The 27,611-nt window shown below is 42.6% G+C and overlaps 2 protein-coding genes across 4 annotated transcripts; one reads left to right on the top strand and one right to left on the bottom strand.

The window, feature by feature from the left end:
• LOC109037870 (dnaJ homolog subfamily C member 17) lies at window positions 1–27,494 on the top strand. Of its 3 annotated transcripts, none has more exons than XM_019052722.2 (8): window positions 1–262; window positions 1,023–1,151; window positions 1,992–2,165; window positions 2,651–2,866; window positions 4,186–4,266; window positions 5,321–5,704; window positions 7,258–7,420; window positions 26,931–27,494. In XM_019052722.2, exons 1-7 carry the CDS (start codon window positions 206–208, stop codon window positions 7,384–7,386), a joined length of 1,170 nt encoding a protein of 389 aa, XP_018908267.2. In that variant the 5' UTR covers window positions 1–205; the 3' UTR covers window positions 7,387–7,420; window positions 26,931–27,494. The 3 variants fall into 3 exon arrangements, with proteins under 3 accessions (XP_018908267.2, XP_072156607.1, XP_018908266.2); XM_072300506.1 differs by having other exon boundaries at window positions 27,269–27,494; XM_019052721.2 differs by lacking the exon at window positions 26,931–27,494 and having other exon boundaries at window positions 7,258–8,649.
• LOC140224642 (uncharacterized) lies at window positions 24,182–25,072 on the bottom strand. Its single transcript, XM_072300687.1, has one exon. The coding sequence runs from the start codon at window positions 25,070–25,072 to the stop codon at window positions 24,182–24,184; it is 891 nt and encodes a 296-aa protein (XP_072156788.1).
• Window positions 27,495–27,611: the final 117 nt, after the last annotated feature.

Here is a 27,611-nt window from a genome sequence, read left to right on the forward strand (position 1 = left end):
TAGGTTAGGTCATGAAAGAAAAAGAAAAAGACGTTAGGAATATGGTTAGGTTCATGGATCAGTTAGGATAGGTAATTTTTGTAAAGATTTTATCTTCTAGTGTTTATTTTCCAGCTCAACCACTAATTCCAAAGTTGTCAACTTATTCACCGAGCTTCATTGGAGTTTTTATCAGTTAACTTTCCCGAAATTTATTTCACTCACCATGGATTTGGATGTGTATGGCATATTGGAGGTGCTGCAATCCGCTACAACTCAAGAGGTCAGAAAATAATACGTTCATTTGTTACACTTTCCCGGCAGTAAGAATGCAGTTGAAATGGCAATTAAAACATGTTGGGTAGTCATATCTTTTAATAGAGGGTGATTCTGTCCTAAGGTTCTTACACCTATAGTTCAGCTCTCAATTACGGATGTGAGAAAAAGCGCATGCTGTACAAAGATTTTTTTCTTTAACCATTTTTAAGTATTCTGTCGGCTAATCCCATGCTTATTACCCCAGCCCTAGGTAACCATTGCCTGAGACCATCAAACTACGGTCACCTGGCCCAGAATCAAACCCAAGACCTCTTAGTGGGAGGGCCAGGGCTACAACCACTATACCCTAGGAGGCCGACCAAGATACACAAAATCTCTAGTCATTTTGATGGAGAACTCCTTTTATTAGTTGCTCTTTAGTGTCACTAGTGGCTTTTTAAACTGCGGATGTATCTCCTCACTAGTCTGTTCATTTTTCCTTCATTTGAACATCCCTTAACTTACTTACCACTTTTCTTTCCCTTTCATTTGAATTTCCCTGGAAGTTCAAAGCATTGGAAGGACGTAATTTTAATTTAAACTCTCTCTAGAAATAAAACCTCCGGTAAACATTTTTTATTTTCAAATACTTCAAGATGATTTCACTGTATCCATTTTTCACCAACCCCTTCAGTAGTTTGAAGAAATGCTGAGGCACACAGTTACCTATATTATTTCTTCTCTCTTTTCCTTTGCTCACTTGTATTTTTTTTTTTTTTTTACAGATAAAGAAAGCATATCGCAAGAAGGCTCTGAAATGTCATCCTGATAAGAATCCTGACAATCCTGAGGCTGCGAAACTTTTTCATAACTTGTCAAAGGCTCTAGAGCTCTTGTTAGATGAATCAGCTCGGGTAAGTCTTTTTGTATGCTATTTTACATATATATTCTTTACTTTCATGTTTTGCTAAAGATATCTTTCTATTACTAGAATCATAGACCACCAGGAAATCTACAGTTTTAAAATATCAACTCAGCCTTGTTTACCGCAATAAATCTTTCCCCAGTTTCCCTAGTGGTATTCTTTGGGTTTAGTGATATGGCAAGCTGTAGCGAACGCCATCTGGGGAGGAGTCTACAGTAGCTCCCTCTCCATGAAAACTTTCTGGAATATTGTTACGCTTAAATCTACTGCAATATTTTTTTATTCAATTTCAGGGAAAAAATCTTATGAAATGGTTAGATAAAATATGGTCTTATTCCTTGCTTTGTCACGTTTTTATTTTTGATCATCAGAGGAGGGGCTGCTTAACTGTGTCTCCCAATTTCCCACTTATCAAGGGTATTGATTTAGAAGTCCCAGTCCTGGAGCATTACATGTGTTTTGAATCATAGAAGTTTCCAAAAGTACCACCTCTTGGCATTTAAATCAGGATTGAGACTGCATCTTTCAGAACCATGTAGATCCATGTCATGGAATTTGAAGTAATCTCCACCTCAGTGGAAAGAGGAAATGAGAGAGTAGTACGGTGCAATCAGGAGCCAAGAGAAGCGAGCTGCATTCAAGCGGTGTGTCGCTTTGACTCCGTGCGAACTGCCCCTCTGAAAACTCAAGGCGAGCAGTGCTTGTTTTCCCTACCAGGACCACACGCCACTGAGTTTCATCAAGATAGGTATCCGTAGACTGGTTTCCCATTTCTCCTCGGACAACATTCAGGTCAAAAGTATAATTTTTTTCTGCTAAATGATTTCAGGCTGCATATGACAGAGTGTTGAATGCAAAAGCTGCCGCGAAACTGCGCACCCAAGAGCTTGATTCTAAAAGAAAGAAATTAAAAGAAGACCTAGAAGCGCGTGAAAAAGAAGCCAATCTCAAAGCAAGTGGATACAAAGCGTATGATCTAAGAACAGATGAAGAAAAACTCCAGGTTTGGATTTCCTAGTTTCCTAGTACTGTATTTTAAAAAAATATAGGATATGATTCTTAATGTCTCTGCAAAATGACTTGCATCATGAAGAGTGGACAAAACGAGTTTGAACGTGCTTGAAATGTCTCTATGAGATGGCAGACCCTTTTTTGATTTTCAGAAATACATAGTAAATATTGAAATGAACTGTACTTCTTCTTTTTTTTTGCTTCTATGAACCATGAGCATTGATAGAAAAACCTCTTAAGAAAAATATTTGGGAGGAATGAAAGAATGCAATAATTTCAGTGCCCCCATTTCTTCTTCTTTTCTTTTTGCTGGCCCTTTAAATCATAACAAAAAATATCCTGCAAAAAGTCTTACAAAAATTTCAAAGTAATCTTATCATGTAAACTTCTAAATCATGCTGTAATTTCTAGTCTTTCTCTGTACCAAAGAATTATATGAATGGAAGACTATCATTTTCAATTTCATCTCTTTCACAGGCTGAAATCAAACGTTTACAAGAAGAGGGGTCAAAACAGTTGGCTGAAGAAATAGCGTTTGTTCAAAAGCAAGTGGAGTTAGAAACTGCCAATAGAGCAACTGAGTATAATGAAAACCCAGCTAGATATCGCCTAAAAGTCAAGTGGCATGTTGACAAACATGAATCTGAAAATGGTGGCTACGATTACGAGAAGTTATTGAAAATTTTCTCAAAGGTAAGGCTGACTTTTTGAGAAACCTTCTAGGTACAACCAGTCGTCACAGTGACAAGTGACTTTTATTCTCTGAATATTTTATGAAAGACTCTTATCATTAAAATTGAAGCTTATATAATGCTGACAACTGTTTCTCATATAATTTTGTGTGAAAGCATACAAATTTCAAAAGAACAAGTGTGTGTGAGATATGATATGTCTATTGCAATGGACCTTCAGACAGGGTATGAATTTAAGCATTCTGATGTAAGTTCCTCTTTAAAATTTCTTGTAAAACATGATTCGTGCGATTAAAATAACTAATATTAAATCCAAACCGACATATTAACGTTTTTATTCAGCATTGGTCACGAAAAATTTTAATTTCCAGCCGGTAAGAAACACAGGAGTCGATTCAAATCCAAAAATCAAATTGCGCACTACAATGGTTTTAACAAGCTTCTCAATCAAGAAGTGCCTCTTCCTCAAAACGTGTTTTTCAAAAAGTAAATAACGTGCAATAGCTAAGCTGATGCGCCGAGATTGAGGTTGTAGTATTTTCGTACTGCAAAGACTGTCATGGTAATGTTTAGTGTGCTATTTAACTTAAGTAGATTATTGTTTTTTCTATGAGCAGGAAGTCTAAAACTATGCATTGAAAAATTTTAATATCTTTCTAATAATATACTCTCAGTAATATTCTTTGTCCAAATCGTGTTGTATTTGAAACTTTGATGTAAAAACATATATTATAATGCTTTAATTCGCACCTTGTCTAGTGGTCAATTCAGCAATGCAGGTTGGCAATGCTCTCTCCTGCATGTGTCGCTAAGTCTTTGGTTTGCTGGCTTTTGATAGCTCCATTGAGAAATCTTTTATACTTTTTTTTTTGTTTATAAAAGTTGTGAACTTTCATCATTGTGCTTGAGTTACTCTTCTTTCGCCCTTTTTTTTTGTACAACTTGCTTATACCAGTGGCGTGATGTGCTTTACGATTTATCAATTGATCTGCCATTCAAACCCATGAAAAAGGATTGATAAACAGTGTGTTTACAACTAACATCTTCATAATCGATTCTTTATCATAGCTACAAATTGGGAAATATTGATAATTGATCATTCACGCCTCCCCACCGGCATCAACTGTTGTAAATGATAAACAATGATCTATCACTTTAAAATCTCCAACACTGTCTGATTTTGCTGTGTATTCAATGGTTTTCTATAAGCTAAAACATCAATCCTCCCTCTTTAAGTCTTTCTTTTATTTTTTGACTTTCACTATCTTGTTTTATTTCTAGTTTACAGTTCTCTTTCATGCATTTTGCTCTCTGTTTCAGTATGGAGAAGTTTCCGTTTTAGTAGTATCGATGAAGAAAAAAGGTAGTGCACTTCTTGAATTCGCCAAATCCAGTTCTGCTGTAAGTTCTTTTCTTATTGTCCGTTTTTTTTTTTTTTTCTTCAGTTTATACTTGTTTGGAAAAATTAATGCAAACTCTAAAAACTTCAGAACAGATGACTTGTAAATAACCAACCATTAAGACAATTGATCAGAATGCAAAGAAAATCAGCATTAAAATCAACACCAATTGTATCAATGAGGTGATTTGATTGTTGCAGCAGGATTTTCATTTCCTTATGAGCAGATTTTTTATGACACAAAGGAACGGGCATTTTTGTACACACCTTTTCAAAAAAAAAAAAAAAAAAATAGTAGAGACCTCCTACTAATTTTCAAAATTCACTTGCTGTAAATGCACCCTTTCATCTTTTCCAGCACTTGCTTCGATATCGTCAACATAATTTATTTATTAACCTCCTATTTTCATTCATTTTGGCCCCATTATTAATTTCCCCTCAACTTGTGCTGTGATCAAATCAAAACCTGCCTTATTTTTACTCAGCGTTTAGTTCTCCTCTTGCAGTCTGTATTTCATAGAAGAATTGGACTGAGTTAAGCAGAAAGGAACCAACCCACATTTTGGAAAAAATTAAGTTATGAGTGGTTTTGAACTCAACCACTGCTCTACTATCTATCGCCAAAAATTCAAAGTTTTTGTTGGAGCAAATTTTGCAGAAATTGAACTTGAAGTTTAACTTTTACATTGAGTCTTGTGCAGGAGCTAAACTTTAAGCCTCTTTTTCTCGGTTCGATCCCGATGTGGCTTGGTTCCTTTCAGTTTAACTCCGTCCAATTGAAGATATTTTTTTTAAAATTCTTTCATTTTTGATGAGAAGGAAAACTTGATATTTCCCAGGATTGTACATTCATGCTCTTAATTTTTATTTTAAATAATGAACTATGTGTAAAGACCCTAAACTATTCCTATTGCATCTGTAAATTTTGATTTTAGAGGCTTAATATGAAGGTTTAAAACCTTTCAAGGTTTGAAATCAACATATTTTTTTTTTGAGATGACCTAATTTGTCAACCCTCAAATCTTCACCAGTTTGGCATTTCTGTTCCTATTTCAGATCAAAGCAGAGCAATTTGAGAAAGGGTTACCAACAAATCCTTTGAAGGTCTCTTGGCTAGAAGGGAATCCGAATCCTCAACCAAGAGAGTCGACGAATTTTAACCCTAGTGAGAATATTAGTTTTGAGAAATCATGTGGTGACTCTTCAAGTGGTCTTTTCTCTACATCATCAAATTCAAATGTCAGTTTTGACAACCTACCTTCAAATTCATCCAATCTCTTTCCATCCATGTCTGGCATCTCAAGCCAAAGCAGTAAAAAAAGCAGCTCAACACAGTCCATATCTAAATCATCTAGTTTATTTCCATCCATGTGCAATGGTAATAGTAATCGGACTTTCCCCCTTTTCCCTTCACAGCCAAACAGGACTTTTACTGATAAGGTATGTATTTACATTCTTCATCTACTTTTATAATTAAAGAAATATCCTTCATGTAAATTTTTCAAAGAATAAATTTAAATGAATCTATTCGTGTCTCTCTATTGGGCTGATCATTGAAATTGATAAACAAAGCTAAAGACATGGAGGACGAAGAGAAAATGAAGTAATCCTAATGGTTAAGGCAATTGGTTGCAATGGACAAAGGAGGTAAGCAATAGGCTAACTATGGGCAACTGACAGGAGACCCCACAGTTAGTCCATCGTTTCCCGCCTTAGTCTGGAAGAACCACTCATCTCAATTGATAGAACTGAACCATTCTCCCTTTGTCTCCTTTGTCTATTGCGTTGTCTATTAATTTCAATAATCAGTCCGCAGGAGCTTTAAGGCAGTTGTACATCAGACTCAAACTCTTAAGCTCAGAGTCTGAAAATTCATATTTTGAGCATTTTAAATCAATCTCTCATCAAAAGTAAAATTACATTTTTGGATCGTTTTGCTATATTTGACATTTACGTTGCGATTTGAAAATGAAACAGTAGATATTCCTTCCTGTCCTATTTTATATCTATGTTCTCAGGCTGCCATAGTGTACATTTATCTATATCTTGCACTGGGGTTTTTGTGCTCTTTAATGATTTGCTCATTTAATGTATCAGTTTCTACTTGTTATTTTTTAAATCTTGTGACTGCCATGACCAGGGGCGGGTCACATTGTTTTTTAGCTTTTATTTTTTTTCATTTTTTATTTTTTAACGGTTGATGACTGGGAGACTGGTTGAAACGTCCCCTGTTTTGTAAATTATCGTGTTTTCTGGCCTTGTCCCCGCCTTTTCCTGTCCTATTTCATATAGATATTCCTTATTGCATTGCAAAATCTGCTCATCAATACTTGTGAAAAAAGGTATGTAGGCAAATTCATTTAACAATCTTTCAATATTTGAGAGGTTGTTCCAAAAATGCCAATTTTGGCTCTCCTTTGGATTTAATCCAAACTCTGCACAGATGTTGTGGTAGGTGTCCCTGACGCCTAGGCAAAATTTTAGCCCCCTTTGAAAATTAGGGGGAGTGCGCGGAGAGGAAAAGTTGCCAATGTTGCAAAACTGTCTTTTTTGTCCATTTATCGTATCTACTAACTAAGACAAATTGTAATTTTGGTGTTAGAAAATGTAGAACGTTGTTAATAAAGGGAATTTATCATACTTTTTCTCGCCAAAATCAATTTTAAATTTGACTATAGTTTTCCCAAGTTGTCAAATTATACAAAAAGTGCATTTTTAGCAGTTTTTGCCCAATTTCTCAACTTTGGTGAAGTAAATTTAAATCAAAGAAAGAAAGTCACCTCTAAAGAAACATATGTATCTGGTCAACTAGGCATTCAGAAATTGTTTGCCCTGGCGTCAGTTTTAAATTTAGGGCAAAAATGTATTTTTAGTTTCTCAAAGTGGCTATGCAGTAGTCTTTTTACCTTTCTAAAATCCTCTCAGTTTTCTTCAACTTTTTCAATTGGATTTTTTTTCTTTTTTTTCTTGTCTAATCGCTTTATTTTTTTCAGGAGGAGAGAAAAAATACTTCTGATTCTATAGTTTTAGACTCTGACTATGAAACCAAAGTCCTTAGACAGTTACATGAAGCTGCAAAACGGAAAAAGCAATCCAAGAGTGTGGAGGAAGACAATCATTAGAAGCCTGAATCTTAAAGTTCCTGTGCCCATTCTGGTAACTAGTTTTTTCCCAGTTTTCTGCAAAGAGGTCCTCTTAATGTTTACCTCTGAACAGATGTATGAGTTGGAATTGTTATTTGCACAACATTGTTGCAACTAAAAATAAAAATACCTCTCAATACAAAGAATCCTTTTCTCTCGAACTTGAAACTTTGAGAGAAAAAACAATGTATCTCCTGAAACAATTTCACATGTTCGGAGTCCTACAAAAATTTATGTAATTTAATTTTTGAAGGCATTTCAATACCTTGGACCTTGCTGTCATCCAAGTCCCCCTGTTCTGCAGATATTCACTCTCCCAATTTGAAATTGCAACTTTTGTTCTAAGTCTGCCCAGAAAATTGTTTTTGCGTTCATCTATTGTAACAAGGTAAGCAGTTAAAAAATTAAAATGAAAAACATACACTAAATTCTATTCAGGGCTAAGTGAATTCTGTACCATCCCAAAGGAGAGCATGTCCTGATACTATTCTAAATGTAAAAACTAAGATTTTTTATTTTACAAACGTGATGAGGTCTAATTCCATTCCTTTCATTACTATTTTTTGGTGTATAAAAGCTGTTTTACATTAAAGCAGCTAGCACTTGTCAAGTAGTTTATTGATGCGTTGTTCTGAAGTTCATAATAATAATTCATCCATAATAATATCCATGTTTCATTCACAGAGAGCGAAAGTGGAAACATGTACTTTAAATCTTTATCGCACTACCGTAAAAGACTCAGTTGCAAGTAGCTGTACCCCTCTCATCTGCTCGGTTGTGTAACAGCCATGGTATCTGAATTAGCAGAGGGATATGATTGGTTTATCTTAAACAGAATCCACATATTTTGATTTTTAATGCTCTACATCTCCAACAAACAAAAAATGTATTAAGAGATTTAATCAGTGTTAGGAGCAATTGGAAAGCAAACTGATTTGTGAAGCAACATTGATTTATGTAATCATCTTAAATATTCACAACTCTTGAACACTATCTTTAAAATTATCTCTACCTATCTGTAATAATCACAATTCAATCGTATCAGTAGACCAAGCACAAATGGAGTGATGACAATTTTTATAATCTTTAATAACAAATGTGATGAAATACGGCAAAATGTGTCTAAAGGAGAAAATTCAAATCTTTTAGTACATACTTAGAGCAAAAAAACCGACTTGGGGTCAAATGCACAGATTTCTAGCTTTTAGTGCTAAACGCTTTCTACTTCTGTCAAGAGCATCAGGCCAAAATTCCAAGCCATTATTTGTATCAATAAGGATGTTATATTGTTGAAATGAAACAATATTCATAAGGTGGCAACAGACTTGGCAAAACATTATCGCATTTCTCTTGTATCCTGAAAAGTTCACAAAGGAAAAAAATTTGTGTGAGAGTGTTTTGAGCCAAATAATATACGAGTAACCCCTCTGATCTATCATTTGGTTATTTATAATTAAGAGAGAAGCAATGTCTTATTCCAGTGAGATCTAGAGATCTATTTGGCCGATTCTCATGAATTTCTTTCTTGAAGGTAGGGATGCGTTTGAGGATCCGTCAAATTGGATCAGATTCAAGCTTTCGACATTCCCCGATCTTTAAAAAAATATGAAAGGTGCCCCCGTGTGAAGGCTGCAGTTAGGTTTCTTCTTGTTACCTTGCGTGGCCATTTGCCTTCCATAACCACCACCGCCCTTGCGCCTTATCCGATGTTACTCCCATCGAAAACTCATATAAGTAGCTCAAGTCGCCCCTATATTTTTGAGGTCTTATGAAAGCTACTTGCAACTGTGAGTGTTCCAGAGTTAAACATAAACAACTTGTCTTTGTTTTTTAAGGTTATGGTCGACCCGCGCGTACAATATATACCGTACCTTGCTCAGTTTTCGATGTACGGTAGTGAAGTTTTGTACACATACTAATGAGAATATGCTGAGTTAGAAAAAACATTCCCCGGAAAAATGGCCTGAGCCGACTCAGGCCGTTTTTCCCCCTAACTCCTCAATTTCCACAATTTAAAAAAAACTTTTTTACTAACCGAATGATGAAATCTACTCGCACTTGCATGAAATAAATTTACGTTGCTATGTAAACTGCTGCGGAGATAACGCGGGAATTTTGTACACTCGTGCTGATTTTTGCCCATTGAGAGTTAAGCATGTTTGAGAAATGACTGTTGAAAGTTTCTTGTAAGTCCGGGGTCCAGTTGATGGGCTGATTGCCGCGTAGGCCGGCTAGTGCGGAGCTAAGTGGTGCCTGGTACTCGGCCGCCTTGGGAAGAAAACGGCGATAGAAATTGATCATTCCGAGGAAGCGGCGTAAGCCACGTGCGGTTGCTGGAGGTGGGTAGTCCTGTAGGGCCTTGATACGGTCTGGGAGGGCCTGGATGCCTTCGGCGGAGACCTGGTAGCCTAGGAAGGAGACTGAGGCGGCGCCGAACACGCACTTTTTGATGTTGACGAGGATTCCGTACTCGGCCAAACGTCGGAACAGGATACGGAGGTGTTTTTTGTGCTCGGCGTGGTTGCGGGAGAAAACCAAGATGTCGTCAATATACGGGAAGCAAAAATCCAGGTCCGAGAGGACTCCGTCCATGAAGCGCTGGAAGGTCTGACCGGCGTTGCGGAGACCGAATGTCATGTACGGGAACTCAAAGAGGCCGAACGGCGTGGTGATGGCTGTTTTCTTGATGTCCGGTGGATAGACGGGGATTTGAGTATATGCCTTGACGAGGTCAATCTTGGAGAAAACGGTGCAGCCTCGAAGGTTGTTGGAGAAGTCGTGGATGTGGCGGACAGGGTAGCGGTCCGGGATAGTGCGTGCGTTGAGGGCGCGGTAGTCGCCGCAGGGCCGCCAGCTGCCTTTTTCTTTCTTGGGGACGAGGTGGAGGGGGGACGACCAGGGACTGTCAGAGCGGCGAGCCGTACCGTCACGGACCATAATGTCGAACTCTTGTTTGGCGATGTTGAGCCTCTCAGGATCGAGGCGCCGTGGGCGGCAGGACACCGGCGGGCCAGGTTTGGTCCGGATGAAGTGCTGCGTCGAGTGGCGGATCTCGCGTGGCGTCCCTGCGGGGCGAGTGAGTTCAGGAAATTCTGCCAGAAGTATTTCGTATTCGTTGTTGAGATCTTGACTGAGCGTTTTGACACTGAGTTGGTTTATGTTTGCGGATAAGCCCGAAATTTGGAGACTGGTCAGCGCGTCTACGAGGCGGTGATTACGGCAGTCTACCAACAGGTTGTAGTGTGCGAGAAAATCGGAACCGATGATGGGCATCGCGACGTCGGCGATTATGAATCGCCAGGTCAAATCGCGGCGAAGGCCCAGGTTAAGCGTGAATGGCAGGAGGCCATAAGTGCGAATGCTAGAATTGTTGGCTGCGTTGAGTTCGTAGGAGGAGGGGGTGAATTTCCCTTTGAGAAGTCGGCGTGGAAAACAACAGACGTCGGAACCAGTGTCAACGAGGAAGCGGTGCTGCGTTGTTCGATCGACGACGCAAAGGCGGCTGGAGAGCGGGGGGCAGTCGGTCGCCGCCCTTAACGGCTGCCGGTGGAGTTTAACTGGTAATTGCAGGGCTGGGTGCAGTTGCGAGCATCATCGCCGAAGTTTGTGTGGTAGAAACAGGCCCCATCTTTCGGCTCGAGGAGGGGGCGTCGAGGTCTGGGTGGCGAGCGGTAGCGGTTGGGTGGACGCTCGGAGGGCTGGTCTCGGTAGCGGTCCCTGGACGGAGATGCGCCGCGGGAGTACTCACGTGGTTGGTAGTAGTCGCGGGCAGGATAATAGCCGCGCGGCGTGTCGTCGTCCCGGTAGCGGTGGCGTGGTGTGTCGTCGCGGTAACCGCGGTGCGGAGATAGGTCTCTGCACGGCGAGCGGTGGCGGGGCCGTGACTGGCAAATGTGCTTGCAGTAGGTCATCAATGCTTCGAGCTTTCGTTGGAGTTCGTCGATGTCGGCGAGTTGACTGGTAGTAGAAGTGGCGCGTGGCGTGCTGGAACAGGCGTGCACTGCGGGGACGGATGGCTGCGGGAACACGTCCATGATGCCATCTGCGATGCTGGCGAGCTCGTCAAGTGGCTGATTTTTATGCCCTTGGAGGATGGCCTGTGTCTGTGGCGGGAGACGCTGGAGCCATAAATTCCGCAGAATGGAATCCGGGATGCTGAGTGATCCGGCGAGGGAGCGGAGGTGCCGCAGGAACTGTGACGGGGAGCGGCCGTTGAGGTCCTCCTGGCCGAGAAGCTGACGGATGCGCTGCGCTTCGGAGATGGAGGGACGACTGATAAGCTCACGTCGGAGTGTGGTGTAAGGAGTGTCCGCGGGCGGGTTCCGTATGATGTCCTTCACTTCCTGCGCGAAACGTCCCTCCAGGAGTGTGCTGGCGTGGATAAATCTCGTGCGTTCCGAGGTGATGTTGTGGAGGGCGAACTGTTGCTCTAGTAAGTCGAACCAAAGCTCCGGGTCCTCGGGCTGCATAGGTATGGGGCGGAGTGTCACACGTTGGACGGCGGCGAACTGGTCGGCGGAGAGTATGACGTTGGTCGGCTGGGGGTCCCCGTCGGTAGCCATTATATTTCACGGAACGGGGGGAAACAAGATCACGTCGAGGGTCACCAGTGTGGGGGACGAAGGAAATAAGACGCGCGTGGATCGGTGTGAGAATATTTATTCGAACACCAAAAGAACACTAAAAGAACACTAAAAGAACAACAGCACTATAATCTACGAAACTAGCTGCAAAGGTGAAAGATGCGAGACTGACTCTGGCCGGTCGGGCCGGTGGCATATATATGGGTCAGAAGGATCCTATAAGAGTCCAGAGGCGCCGAGATGCGGGAGCGCGCAGCGGTGGTGGAACAATGCAGGAAGGCTCGAGAACCTTCCGGGAAAAGGCTCCGCGCGGCGCTTGGCGGGGCGCGTAGTTGCCAACTCGTGAGCCACGCTCAGGAGCGTGGCCTGTGTGGCGTGGACGCCACAAATTTAACTAAGATTATCTATGTTTTTTACTTAAATTTCAGAGAAACACAAAAAAAAGGAATTTATTATATTATATTACATTATATTATATTATATTTTATTATATTTATTATTTATTATATTTTGCAAACGCTGCAGTCAGGTACGGGAGATCCCCGTTGAGCTCTGCCCACATTAACAATATAGGATTTAATACTACGATCCAATTGCACGGAAATTGAAAATTCGAAAATTCCGCGAACTTGAGCAATACTATCGTGACCTGAAATCCTCTGGCCAAGAGTGAGCTCCCCTTGCTTTGAGTCCAGATCTCACAGAATATCTCGCGCCTGATCTGCCACATCCCTCGGACTTCTCTGTTGAAGTACTGACATACCTGGATTGTGGATTTATACATTATAATTATGATATCAGATTTAATTTTTAGGTTGATTAAGAATCAATGTGAATTGAATTAAGAATTTTCTGCCCATAATTGGATTCAATGAGAATTATAATTTGAAAGAGATTAGTGCGGTACGTGAAATTTAAAATTAATTACAGAAAATCCTCAATATATTTTTCTCCTACTTTTGCCTTTAATTTTTCTAGTTGTTTTTCTTGAGCTCTTTGCCTTGCTCCCTTCCCTTGGCGCCTTTTTCGTTTTGGAGCTGGAACGTTACTCGGACACGCAGGCAGTATGGTGATATTGTAGTCTACCGGGTGGAATTTCAGTTGTGGATGAAAGTTTCGTGTGATGGCTGTTTCGGCCGATTTGGTGATTGTAGCCCGAAGTTCTGGTGTGAGAAAGTTTTCGGGTATTTTCAGTTTTTCAAAACACTCTGTTCGATCTTTCTTTGCTTTTACAAAGTCTGGGAAGGTATCGTCCTGCGCTCTCTTCTTCCTATGACTCTGTAGAAGCTGACTGTAAGATTTAATGTTGTTATTGTCGACATTTATCTTGATTTGTTTCCACACCGGTGGCTCTTCCCGTATGGTTGTGTGTGGTGAAGACTGTTGCATAGACTTTGGTGAATTTGAAGCTTGATTTTTGGTTTCCTCACTTCCCGCAAATGGAGTTAGCATATCCCAGATGTTTTCTTCATAAATAATAGACTCTTCGTATGTTTGACGTCTTTGTTGGGAATCGCAAAGCGAGATACGCTTTTTTGTTCCGGCATTATCTAATTTTTCGGGGTTTCCCGATAGGGAACTGTTGAAAAACACACTATCTGTTTTTTTGGGGGGGCTCGTTGCACTCTGGAAATGTTGACCAATCTACGTCGTCTTCTCCCATCATTTTGCGAATTATGGCACTTTCTGAACATGACATTTTGACGAAGAAATGGAATGATGTAGTTTGCATGTGGTATTAGTAGCACTGATGAAAATTTTGAAGACTTTACTCCTTGCTTGGCGCTTTCAAGTAAAAACTGTTGCGGCAGCGAATAATCTGAGTAGCTGAGAACGCTGTTTATAGTAACGTGTGGAGGGAAGTATGTGAGAGGTTATTAATCTATTTTCCCCCGTACTCTAAATAACATTGATCCATTGGTTCCTTGCTCTTTGCTCCTTTATTGAGAAGAAAAAAAATTGTTTCTCCATAAATTTCTACTTACTATTTAATCAAAAAGAACTATATACTAACAGCTAAATTACTAAACTACTATTACGGATGACATAATAATCTAAGAACTTAACTAAGTTGTCTTTAATTTCACACATAATTTTACGCTTTATGAGTGCTTCGCATTAATGGGTACAACGCGCACCTATGAGTGGCACTATTTTTCCTCTGAAATGTGCTATAGAACGGTTTTTTTTAAAAATTCATACACGGTTTGCTACTTGTATGATAGTATGTTCGGTTGTGTTAGGTTGTATCAATGAGAGCTCGGATTTTCGCCGTCCGCCACCAGTTCATGCGTTCCTCCATTACGATTTGATTGAAGGGAAAAATCTCAATCTTCGCCGTTTTGTAGCCAATCTCCCCGGCTGTTAGCAACTTTAATTGGGCACCGCCCTCTTGATGTGAAATATATTGACAGATTACTCTATCCTTTTCGGTTGATTGATTTTGTTGCAATACACTTGCTAGAAACCCACTTTCCAAGTTCTCGTCTGATAATTTTTGTGATGTAACACCTGCTGTTGACATATTCACAGAGGTGGACGGCGTGCACGTACCTCCCGTGGGTTGCAACGTAGCACACGGCTGATCTAAGTTTAGCCAGAGATCGCAGAATACGGACTTCATCGGATCCCCTAGCTCCGTATTGATATATGTCGTGTAAAAGGCATCTTTTATTATTACGGTCCTCAAATCCGTCCAATCACAGTCTATGAGGTTCTTTCCATCGCGCTTCAATTTCCTCATCATCAGTTGCCATCCTCTCCATATTTTCGTCATGTTCTTCTGGTCCGGATCCATCAGGGCTCCATAGAATTCTGGGTCCGCTGCAATCATAAGTGTCAGGCGCTCTATCACTCTCGGAAGAGGTCCTAGCCCGGTGCGAACGATATCAGGTCTATGAGCATTTTCGAAATCGGATGCTCTCCCACTTTTTGTATTCTCTGTTCCCTGATTTTTTTCTCCGAAACTGCTTTTTTTTCGGTGTTCAAAGCTATTTCGTCGTCCATCAGAGCTTGAGTCGCGACGAAATCGACGGGCGACGCCGCTCGGTCCGGAGATTTTACATTTTCTTCCGCGTCCGTGCGCATATCTAATATGTGATACGCTAGGTATCCGATTGCGCCTGTCGTTATAACACTGCTGATACTCAGTCCTCCTTGAATTAATGTGTTTGTTCCTATTAATGGGGAACTTTTAAAGCTATTAATTTCTGCCATAAATTCTTCCAACGGTACAGACTTCTCCCTCGTTAGTAGTTGATCTAAGTGAGATGCAAGTTCCGGTTGAGCTGTGAAGTCAAGTTTGGTTTTTTTTTTATTTTTTTATTCGTGTAATCAAAATAACGATGTACAAAATGTAACTCTAGACCTATATGGTCTTTTAAGTCTTAAATGTATCTTATATACTAAATGTAAATACTCTGCTTCTACATGGATAGATAGAGATAACAGAAACTACTTTGAATAGAGTTAATTGGAGTAAAATAGAAAAATCCGTGACTGTTAATGGCAAAGAAAACTATTACGCTCGTACCATCTGGCCCCAGTCATTTGGCGCAAGATTTTATTTTGGGTTATTTCGATTTGATTTAAATTGGAGTTTGCTGCGCAGGCCCACATCTGACTGCCGTATGCCCAGATTGGCCTTATCATGGATTTTTAGAGAAGAATTTTGTTGTTTAATTTTAATTTGGAACGCTTACCCAGGAGCCATAACATTTTCTTGTGCTTCAGTTCTATTTGCTTTCGTTTAGTTAGGATCTGTGAAGTTTAGTGTTCGAAACTGCTTGTGATTCGGTATTGTTTATCATTTCGGGAATTTTTACTGTTCCAGAGTCTCCAGAAAATTTTATTGTGGTGTGTTCTTCAGGGTATATTTTTAGATGTTTCTTCATAATGGTGCAGTCGTTTGCTTCAGAGATGAGAACTGCTCCTGTGACGCAGATGTGCTTTGGCTCTTGATTTTTGCTGGCGATTGATATGATTCCTTGTTTGGGAACCGTAAGGACCCATCCATTCGACGTTTTTATTGCCATAACCTCGAACATTTACAATTACAATTACAATTTACATTTACATTCACAATTACATTCATCGAACATTTTGTAAATAAAGTTTGGTTTCAATCAAAATCTTCGAACATTCGATGAAAGCAGCTGCTGCTGCGGATGCTCTGTGTACAGATTCGTCACCGCCGTCGTCTCGAACGGCTTTGTCACTGTTTACGAAGAAATATTTCACTATGCTGTCCGAGTGATTGAAGTGAGCGGCCAGAATCAGCACCAAAAGCGTGAGATTTTTCCAAGTCGGTGCCTGAAGGATTATCTGCAAGAAGGCGTTTTGAGCGAACGTGAGACATTTATGGAAGCTGAGTCGATTGGTCATGAGTATCTGCAGCGTTCCGGCAGGCTATGCGGACGGCATGAGAGTGCCGTTATTGTCTCCTTCTTTGAAATACGCGTCGATCTCCGTTATCTTCGATTTCATGAAACTCCAGTCGTCGCGAGTGAGGACAACTGCGTTTCTGGACGTACCGATTTTCATCAGATGAATTTTCACCCGGTACGATCTGCTAGTCCAACCCGATCAACAGCAATTTGGACGGGCTCAAACAATACGAAGTCGCGTGCACCAAAGGCTTGGGAACCGATGTGTAAATCCGTTGTTGTTTGATCGGAGCGGAAGGCGGCATGCGCCGTGGGCTATGCTCGTCGTTGTCGTCGTCGATAACAATCACATTTTCTTCTTTCTCGGAAGATAGAGCGTTGCGCGTAGCAAGTATCAAGTAGAGTAACAAGTTGCGATTAATTAGACAACTCCGCTCATCGACAAGATATCTGAGAGCGGGGCAATCGTAGCACTCATTCTCTAAATTAACGATAATGATTTCGGAGCCACCGAAAGATCTCAACCAAATTCTCTTTTCCAATCGTTTGGCATACCACGTGTGAAAAGTTTTTTTTATTTTTTTCAAAATTATCGGCACGTGTCAATACGCCTCATCGCCGTCGTCGTTTTCGATGACCACCAACGCGCTTTCAGATGACGAGCATACTGCTGGGCCAATTACCTTTGTTAGTGTGCTATTCTCCGCTGTTTTTGAGTTTGCAATCTGGTGTTCATTTATCACCACTATCCCATGTTCATACACATAAGTATCGTACAAGGGTTCCAATTTGGTTGGTGTCAAGTGGACTTCCGTGCAGAAATACGTGTCCCACTCCTGTTCGCAGTTTTTCGGTGATAGTTGGCTGTTTTCGGTGATGAATGCTGGCCGAAATATCGTCCACTTATCTCCCACTAGTTTGGCTGCAACGTGTAGTAATACTGGTTCAGCTCGGATTAGCCGTGGTATCCACAGGGTGCCCCGCAAAATTCTGCCCGTTATTTCTGCCATATTAAAAGTAACTTTTCCCGCATGGTACAGTAAATAAGGCGAGTTTATGTACAGAGTATCGTGTAGGCTTGGCCGGGTATTGAAGTACCTAAATCCTGAACCATCTCGTAGCATAACTTCGACAGAAAAAATCTTTATCTCCTATTTTGTGAAAGTTTGAAGCCGGGGCCCGTAAGCCTCAAACGAGATAGAGAATGAAAACAGGTGGATAAAGTGAACACGAGTAGGTTTTTAGAGTTCAAATAGCGGAAGGACCCTGAAGCACATGATTGAGGACAAAGACACTAGATGGGGCCGAAGCCCCACCCTTTCAAAAGGATGATGAAAAAACTTACGTGAAGTCTCCTAAGGAGATGGCAAAAGACTAATGGCGGCCGGGCCCCCCACTCCCCAGGCAATGCCAATTGCCCTCTCCCCACTGGCCGACAGCCAGTAGAGAGAGACCAATCAACGTGCCCTGGGACTGGAGGGACCAAACCGCGCATATTCAAATTATATGTCCGGAGACCGGGTTACAAGTTTGTATGATTCCTACAATAAAGAAATAAATTACGGGAATTCGACTATATACACATGAGCTATACGTTGAAAAATTGAAATCACTTAGCGAAATCTGATTATTTCTAAGAACTAAGTTCTGCAATTTCTTCGTGGACAGTCCTAATCCTCCTCTTCGTCTTGGTAAAAATAACCATCGTCTAAGCCGTAGACTAGAGTGGTTAAAAATGAGTGGATTTTCAGACTTTCGATTTCTGTTCTCACAGGCTCCTCGCTAGGGAAGGGATCCTCATACCAATCGGAAATCTCGTTTGCAATTCCTATATCTCTATCCACTTTGTATCTGCGTATACGATGTCTTCGAAAGCCTCTATTAATTGTCTGGGTTGGAGGGTATTTTTTGTTGAAAATAACTCCACCAATTGAACAATTAATATCGATTCATTTGCCATATCCGGTTCCATGTGTGTTAGTTACTCGATGGTTAGGTAGTCAAGTAGCTGGCGAAGGCTGTAAGTCATTCTGATGGTAGAGGTCGAACGGTCTGGCACCTAGGAGTTTGCCCGAGCGGCTTGGCGTTCTCCTCCCTTTTCCTCGCTCGCAGGTTGGCAGAGTTAGTTGGTGGTAGAGCGATTTCCTGGGATGGTGTCGTCCTAGCTGGAGCACTTCAGTCAGTTTCGGCCAACCCTTCACTGTATGTCCCCAGTGGTCAAGGAAAAGAAATCGCGGCGCGGTTGCACTAAGGCACAGGTGGGCACGGATTCGCCTCTGGGTGATTATTATACTTAATCACCCCACACCTGACACCAAATTTGTGATGAGCAAATGGGGAAAGAAAATCTCTAAGAGGGGTGAATGGCAAAAGAAAATATGAAATCCGAAAATGCGGTAAAATACGGTATAATATGGATAGAGAGATGGACAAAAATCAGAAAAAAGATATATGAACGAAATCGGGACAAAAAAAATATTAAAAAATCAAAATATGGATAGTGGAACGGAGCAGAATCAAGTCGGGAGCAAAGAAATAAGGCTCGTGTATCTCGCCTCGGGGTAGCTGCGAGAGTGTCCTGGCCTCCTCCTTCGGGGAATGCCAGGATCCCCTCTCGCCTTCCTTCTGTCACTTTTTCGGATAGTTGCTGAAATCAAATTTTTTAGCGTCGAACTTCATCGCTTCGTATACTGATTCCCCGCGTATACAAACGAGGCTACTATCAGTATCAACGTAGCAAAGTCTGATTGACGGAAACTTTGGTTTTAAATACCCATAATACCAGTCATACCAAACTGTTTTCGAATGGTCCTAGAACAGTGGCGCCGATAAATATCGCTGTGTCCAGTTTAACGCTCGCGGTATGCATTTGCACTAACACAAGATTCTCCCCCTGTACAGTCGCTTGTTTAAATGTTTGACCGTTAACCAACTGTTGAAACTATCTTCTGTCGTCACCAATTTCAACGAAATATGGTTCCTTTTACTCTGTATCGTTTTCCCAAAAATGATGTTTCCGAAATTCGTATACTGCTGTACTTCGTTTTTGTGTTTTGCCGCTCGTCGCAACTCGGCGTTCAGCTCGATAAACGCTCGCACGAAAGGCGCTTGTCGGAAAAATTGCGTGCACAGAGAAAGAAATGAAAGACCCTTTGGTGCTGGCAGAAATGCTGGTCTTAATTAAATCCAAGCCCGTTCAAACCTTTTATCAAGATGGAACAAACTCGCAGCTAGAGCCGTCTGTATCAAATTCATTTTTCAATTTCGGATGTGTTTGGGCCGCTATAAAATCGAAGGATACAATCGATATTGGGGCCAGATTCCGATATAAATAAATTGAGTGGACTGTATATTTGGGGCCTAAGAATTTGAACTTAGAGAAATCTGAAATGGGGCGGGGGTGTGAGAACGGCGGCAGGGTGGGCCAAGCAATTGATACACAGACCGTTACCAAGAACAATGGATAAACGGTTGGCAGGGGAGAGCCTGATGAATTGGGGGCACTCTCCAAGGGAGTGGCAAGGGCCACAAAATGGACAGATCGGGGATGATCTGGGCGAGAGAGGGCGAGGCTCCTCCTGGTCCCAAGCTTCTATTGGTGGCAGGGGCTCCATTCTGAAAGACAGGATACAATACTTCACTTTAGGCGAAGTCATGAGGAAACTCGGTTCCTGGCCGCGATACCAAGGTCTTTTAAGGGAGGCAAAGGGGCGGTACGCAGCCGAAACATGAGTGGTACAAAAAGGGCGACTAAGAAACGCAAGCGTATTACGATTGAATGAATTACAAGGGCGATTAGAAACACGGGGTGCAAAAAAAAAAAAAACAAACAGTGAAACAAAGTACAAGGGCGACCAAATTGGACTGGCGCCAACGCGCTGGCTGAAACTAACCACGCCGGATGAGGACGTAAGAGAAACGGGCGCGGGAAGACTCGCGCAGCCGGATGGCCTCGCTACCGCGGGCGAGGGTCCTGAGACGTTCCCGGGAGTCCGAAGGTCCGGGCCGGTATGATGGGCGGTTGGGCGGCGGTGACTCATATGCCGGAAAACCGCGGCCACGGGGTCTGACCTCGACCACTTCCTCAGGCTCTAACTGGATGACAGGGGAGCCAGGGGGGCTGAAAGTGATTAGGTGTGGTGGAATTGGAGGGCGAAATCGTCGGGGGGTGAATGGGTCAAATTCCTCCCAATCGGTGATGTGGCGGTTCCACAAATGCTCCGGAGGGGGGGGGGGTGCCCGGGTCCACCTCGTACACTGACGGCAGAGGGGATGGCGCCGGAGGGGGGGGGGGGTCCGAGGGAAGAACCGCTCAAAACCAAATTCGTGTAGCGGGTCTTCCGACCACCACGGGTTGGCTGGTGGCGGAGACTGTGGATGGACTGGTGAGCAAGGGATTAGCGGCTCCTCCATCCGCGGCATAGGTGCATGGCCGTAAGGAGGGAGAGCCGGAGAGGGTGGCGGGAATCGCGGAAGCCCGGGCATCGGGGAGGGGGCCTCGTACCCCGCTGGAATTCGGTTCGGGCGCCGTCTCCGAAAAAGCTCATGATCTGGCGGCGATTGGCACAGGGGGGCCGGCCGTTTCATGTTTCTACACCTTTCCACAAACGGGTATTGCGAAAGGGGGTGGGGGCCGCTCGAGGAAGGAGCAAAGTGCCCATCAGGGAGGTGCAACATTGTGTGATGCGCTCTGCCACATTGGGCGCATCGTTTTTTGCTCGCGCAAACGCCGTCGGCGTGTTGCGCGCTGAGGCAGTTAGCGCATCTGCCTTCCCGCCTGACTAAGGACCAACGTTCCTGGGGGGTGAGGGGCGCGAAGTGGCCACATCGGAAGGTGATGTGCCCGACCTCTCCGCAGACCATGCAGCGAAATTGCCGATAAGTGGTTGCGGGGGGTGGAGGGCCTGGTCGAGGGGGCGAAGGGGGATGGACTACATCCCGAAAATCTGGAGGAGGGGTGACAGGGCGATCAGGGAAGGGCGTCGTGGGAGGGCTGGTGGTGTGAGAGGCTGAGTCCTCTAAGCTCGCAAGAGGGTGGGGTGAGGGGATGCGAAGAAGCTCTTCCTTCATCTTGTCCCACGCTGAAGGGGAGGGAGTGTTGCTCATACTTGCTGGGGGCAACACTGCTGAAACATAAGATGTGGGTCCTTTTAGGGGTCATTCTTGCCGAGGCAAGGGATAAAGTTTTAGGACCAGGCGCTCGTAAGTTCCGGAAATGGTTTTCACCGAAGCTACTCGAACGCGCTTGTCCTTACCAGGGTAAACATCTAACACGCGGCCAAGCTTCCATTCTAGGGGAGGTAAATTGTCATCTTTAATGAGGACCAAAGTTCCTACTTCTAAGTTCGGGGCCTCTTTGACCCATTTGCCGCGAGGCTGGAGAGTGTGCATGTATTCGACGCTCCATCGCCGCCAGATTGCTTGAAACATTCCATTCACAAGCTTCCAACGGCGGAGGCGAGACATGTCTTGATCGAAATAAATCGGTTCCGGAGGGCAGCACAACGGGCGGCCAATGAGGAAATGACCGGGCGTCAGAGGGCGAAAGTCATTAGGGTCTGATGACATAGGGGTGAGAGGGCGCGAATTCATCATCGCTTCGATGCGACATATCAATGTTATGAATTCCGCGGCGTAAAGTCTCTCATTTCCGATGGTTCGTTTCAAATGCGATTTCATACTCTTAACGGCGGCTTCCCACAGGCCTCCACTGGTAGGATTGGAGGGCGGGATATTCTCAAACCGAATATTATTTTTCAAAAAAAATTCCTGTGAGGCAGGATCAGCTGATTTCATAATCCGAGCGAATACGTTGGCCGCGCCGACGAAATTCGTGCCATTATCGAACATGATCAAACAAGGATTTCCGCGCCTAGCGATAAATCGTTTAGCGATTTCGATGTTCGATATTTTCAGGGCGCAGGGGCGCCAACAGGATGTTCGTCGATATTTTTAAGCCGTTGCTCCGCGCTCTTCTTCTCGTTCGCGATTTTTCGGTCCCGTTTCAATTGTATCTCACCGTCGAGAAGCGCTTGAATCGCTATTATCTCTGCGCATTCCGTGATGGAAACCTGGTAAAAAATCGGGTACTCGCCAATTGACGTTACATTTGTAGCAAGAAGCACATAAGAAGTTGCTGAGGCGAGGGGGCTGCAAATGATCGTGATCGCGAACCTTCGGGTTTCGCCCCTGACCATTGTCCCCCAGAAGGGACCGCCGCACATGTAGCACGCGGTTGCCGCTTCGAACCGCGCCTGCTCCTCGGGCGTGGGCGTTGACTTGGGATGACGTACGGCGTAGAATCGCGCCACTTTTTCCGCCTCGACGAGGAGCCATCTGGAATACACAGAGTCACAGTCGGGCCTGACGTTGAATCGGAGCGGGCCTTCAGATCCTTCATCGCCATTCACCACCAAAAATCCGAATGCGTACGATTTGTGTGCCTGATAGGCGTTTCTCACAGCCCTTGAGCCCGCTTTCACCGGTTTCAGCAAACATTCCCAGTTGGAATATATGACGAAAGGCAATTAACGCGTGTGGCTCCATTCAGTGAAATTTAGAAGGTTCCTATCGAGCGGCGGCATCAAACTTCTGGAGGGCTTCGTTGATTGACATGATTCTTTGCGTCTCTGTAAGGTTACTTCCTCGTTGAACAAAGGGAAACAACAATAAAATGCGACGTACTGGTGTGCAGTTCTTTGACCATACCAACCAGTAATGAAATTTTTTTTAATATTATAGAAATATGTCACCGTTTCTGATGCCGCATTGCCCTCGACCACGGACGAATTCAAAATCTGCAAAACATCGAAATGAAACGGGTGTTCCTCTTTGCAGACCACCCACGGGGACACGCCATTTTTTGCGTTCAAAGCGTAAATATCTATGCTTAACCGGTGGCTCAAATCTTCGACCTTCACGTAAGACGGTACGTAGGTAACTGCAACACACGCAAAAATTTTGGTTTCAGATTACGGTTAGAAGATCTACCGAACCTAACCTATGTCTATCATTATTAGAAAGGGGAGAACCAAAAATTAATTCGGAGTACGGGCTGATTTTAACTTCTGACAGATAATTATAGTATTACAGACATCGGGTGCAACAAAATCCAAGCGAGGAGTCTGGTTTAGTTCTACCCAAGGTCTCAAATGTAATCGGAGCCGGAATATTGAAACAAGTTTCGCAGGGGCAGGTTGCACGCACTTCGACGTTTCTACTCTTGAGGTCAAAAAATAAAATACGCGTGACTTTCTCAAACTGGTTCAGTAAAAATTCTGATGAGTGAATGGTAAAAAAGAAGATCAGGCTTAAGAGTCGGAGGTGCAGAAAGATGAAGGGAGTGACCTACGGCTTGGGGGTAAGAGCACTGGATCTGAGGACGATCTAACCAAAAAAGCCAAACAACGCAATGCATTCTTCATTATAAATTACAAGGAATGATTCAAAATAATTTCTGAGGAATAGGTACTTACATTTGGAGAAGAAGCTACAGGAGATAATGGATCCAAATTCGAATCTGAAGTTGAAGGGCTGGTGTAGTTGGCATCTTTTAGGGAGTCATCTGATGCATAGAGTACTCCACAAAACCGTTCTGCCTCATCATTTTCTTTAGCAATTGCTTGAGATATCGCATAAGACGCTGTGGCTTTTGCCTTTCTTTGGATAGGCATTATACTTGCATCCGGCGTTAAAAACACTCGATTTTCTTTTTTCACCCCACACCCCATTTTGGTGAAAAAAAACACATTTATAAGGAAAAATATTTTGTTATATTCTAAAAAGCAAGAAATACACAAGTCAAGACTATCCGTACGGAACGTAAACTTTAGCTGCGTCGAGGAGGAATGCCTCAAAGATACACGGTCTGTCACTTCTCAAGCGTCGCCACATGAATTCCGACAAGTACGAGTCGAGCAAATCCTTGGTCCGCCGACATTGGGGGAAACTTCTTTTGACGTGACGCCACAACCCCTCAATCTTATTTGTGTGGACCTCTCCATCCACAAAAGTGACGGAATGATTGACGGTAAGATGCTCGTAGCCCTTCTCCTTCAATCTGTCGTAAGCTTTCCGGCAATCAATATAAATAGTGGTTCCAGGGAGGATGAACTTCTTAATCAAGGCGACAAGAGTGCGCGCATCTCTTTCATCGACTTTGACTAGAAAACACTTATTAGAATCATTCTCGATCCCACTAAAAACCCATTGGCGGATTTTCTTCCGGGACCCACGATTGTACTTGCGCTTTCCAAACATCCTCTCATCAATTTGGACGATACGGCCCGGTCCACCAAGAACCACTTTTTCCCGGCCAACAATTTCGGTGGAAACTTCTCCACAGAAATTGAAGCGATTAACGACAGCTTCGGAGCGAATTCCTGTCTCGTGGATAACTAGCTGTTGCGTGTATTTTCTGCACCACATGTAGGTTGAAAGCATTATTTCCCGGAGAGTTAATTTAGATTTAGAACACCACGTGCCGTTCCGAAGAGATCGGACTACCTTGCACCCTGAGCGATTACAGCGCCAAGCGAACCCGTCAGAAAGGTCATTTTTCGGCTTGAGCTGCATAGAATTACGGCTTTTTGGATTTAAAACATCTTTTGATACTAAACCAAACCGCTGCAATCCTTTAATATAATCTACTTTAGGTAAAGTTTCTAAACGGAGAATTTCGCGAAAAGTACACGGCATTTCGCATATCAAAACGAATCTCAATTAAGAAAACACGGAAATTAGATCCACAAATAATTACGTAATGGAATCTTGGGAGACAAACACCCAAGGCGATGGGAAGAAAAACACCTACGGCGATGCAACCTCACAAAACAATCAATTTATCAACAATTAAGAAGGCGGTGACAGGTGTCATTGTCCCGCGTTCGAATCTCCCGCGCCCTAGTGAAAAACATGTTAAGTTGGTACCACTGAATGGCTTCTCCGCCGTGGATCCCTAACCTTCCAATGTAAACAAGGTGGAGTTGGATACCGAAATTCTGCCAGAAAGTTAAAAGCATTTTCGGATGGTTGCTGCCGCGTTTTGGCTAATTCATGAGTCAGGGTAAAGGAATCTCTTTTATCACTATAAGCTTCCAAGAAAGCGGCTTTCAAGTCGTCCCAGGTTTCAATGGGAACGTTACTTATCTGGACTTTACAATCTCCCAATACTTTGGCTAGGAAACTGGTTATGAGTAGTTGGTTTTGATAGTTGTGAGGATTAACGCGGTCTCCAAAGTGTTCTTGAAGTTTTCCACATATTTTTATAAACTCTAACAAACGCTGGGGGTCGCCATGAAATGCGGGTATGGTATTCAAGTGTATGCTCTTTAATTTCGGTAAGTTCTGTCCCTGTGCTGCTACTACAGGTGGATTAAAGCGAGGAGGTTGGAGAACCCCTTGGTTGTTCTGGGCCATGTTTACCAGTTTTTAGACGTTTACTTTTCTAAAATCTAAGGTAGGATGATCAGGATAAATGTGGTCACTTGACAAAAAGTTATTTAAATCACTGCAGAGTATCGCAGGGTACTTACAATAACAGGATCGTTTTGTCCTTTGTATAACTCGGGGCGGCGGCCCAGAAAGTTTGGTGATTCGCGAGTAAACCGTTAATACGGAGAAGGACCGCACTCAAAGGGACCTTTCGCGAATCCTACCGACTGCGCCAAATAAATGTCAATAAAAATATTGATTCGATATATATCGATGTGAATAAAAAGCAGGAAAGGTAGCAATGAGAATAAGTCGAAGTTGCTAATGAAATATAATGTAATTTGTGCTAGGCGGCACTCTAAAAGAGTTACACACACGATAGAAATATAATATGATTAAAAAGACTGGTCGTGAAGTTCCGGGCTGCTTTAGGCGATTCAACGGTTAAAGATATAAGCCTGATTGGGAGTTTGAGGGTAATGGATCCGCAGCGCTAGAGCGGTGGTTGTATTATATGTACTGCGGTTGGCGGCCCAGACACTTGGCTGGTGTCAGGCATGCCCTGGCATGTTAGTCAGTGGCTGGTCTGATAGAGGTCTGGTAGGTTCAGCGCCGTGGAATAAATAGATACATGAACAATGATGACTCTTGGTTAATATGAAAGGAGTGATTAATGAAAGTGAGCTTAAGAATATTTAGAAATTCAGAATAACAAGGAGAATAGAACCCACTTTTCTGGTAACAGTTATGAAATTGCCTTTAGAGGCTTTAATAATAATTTTGGAAGGTTTAAACAATTTTTCCATGCTGAGTCCTTGATCATAATGCAACTTTATAGCTTCTAAAAGAGTTTTTCTTAGAATTCTTGGTACCTCCCTCTCCCTTTAGACGACCTAGTCATGATACCTCTTTAGATCTCTGCAGAAAACAAATGAAATTCAGAGAATCACTTAAAACCCTACCTTGGTCAGTGGCTCATTTACACCTCCAAAAAAAGAATTATTTAGCCCCCAAAAGGTTATGATTTTCACATCATGCTGCAGAGGCTCCAAAATTATTCTTTTTTACGTTTCCAAAGACCAAAATGTAGGAAAATAAGTCTACTTTTTAAAACAATTTACAGCACAAGGATCCAAAGTGAGTACTTATCAATATGAACAAACTTTTCCTGAGAAAATCGTCCGTTTTCAACCGAATTGGATGACTCCGCAAGTAGTGGCTCCAAAAGAAAAACAACTGATGCCTATGACGTCACTTCCCCATTTTTTTGGAAGAATACAAGTATTTCCAACTTTCTACGCTGGCAAACGGAAGAATCCCTCTTAGGCGGGATAATGTCTCAAATGATCCATTGAGCCCCACAGCCCAAATTACCATTCTCTTCCCTACTGTGTCATATCTACAAATTGGTTTCCTAATTATTGGTATCCCCCTTTATTACTTTATGCATAATATTTTTAGAGGATATGGAGGAGAGGACCTGTCATAAATGTTGCTAACAACCAAAATTGGTTTTCCGATGGAACGGAAGAAATAAGCTTCAATGTGCACCTGATTTTTTTAATTTTTGTATAATGAAGTCTCATATGTACAATCATCAATACAATAAATATAAATATTGATAAGAAAAATGTCAATATTCGTCCCTGCAAATATGTTATGAAATTGAATAAAGATTATATCCACTTATTTGTGTATCTTCTGAGTTAATCTTCTTTCAAAACAGTTTGAAAACAGTTTACCGCTTTAATATCTAGTTTGCCTCTTCTTTAAGGTGATTCGTCAAGCTCTTTGACGTGGTGAA

This window comes from Bemisia tabaci, chromosome 5, assembly GCF_918797505.1.
Source record: "Bemisia tabaci chromosome 5, PGI_BMITA_v3".
NCBI lineage: Eukaryota > Metazoa > Arthropoda > Insecta > Hemiptera > Aleyrodidae > Bemisia > Bemisia tabaci.

Coding starts and splice junctions, on each gene's coding strand:
- LOC109037870 (XM_019052722.2), top strand. CDS start 206: ATGGATTTGGATGTGTATGGCATATTGGAGGTGCTGCAATCCGCTACA. Junction 2,166..2,650: donor CAGATGAAGAAAAACTCCAG/GTTTGGATTTCC, acceptor TCTCTTTCACAG/GCTGAAATCAAACGTTTACA. Junction 5,705..7,257: donor ACAGGACTTTTACTGATAAG/GTATGTATTTAC, acceptor TATTTTTTTCAG/GAGGAGAGAAAAAATACTTC.
- LOC140224642 (XM_072300687.1), bottom strand. CDS start 25,072: ATGCCGTGTACTTTTCGCGAAATTCTCCGTTTAGAAACTTTACCTAAA.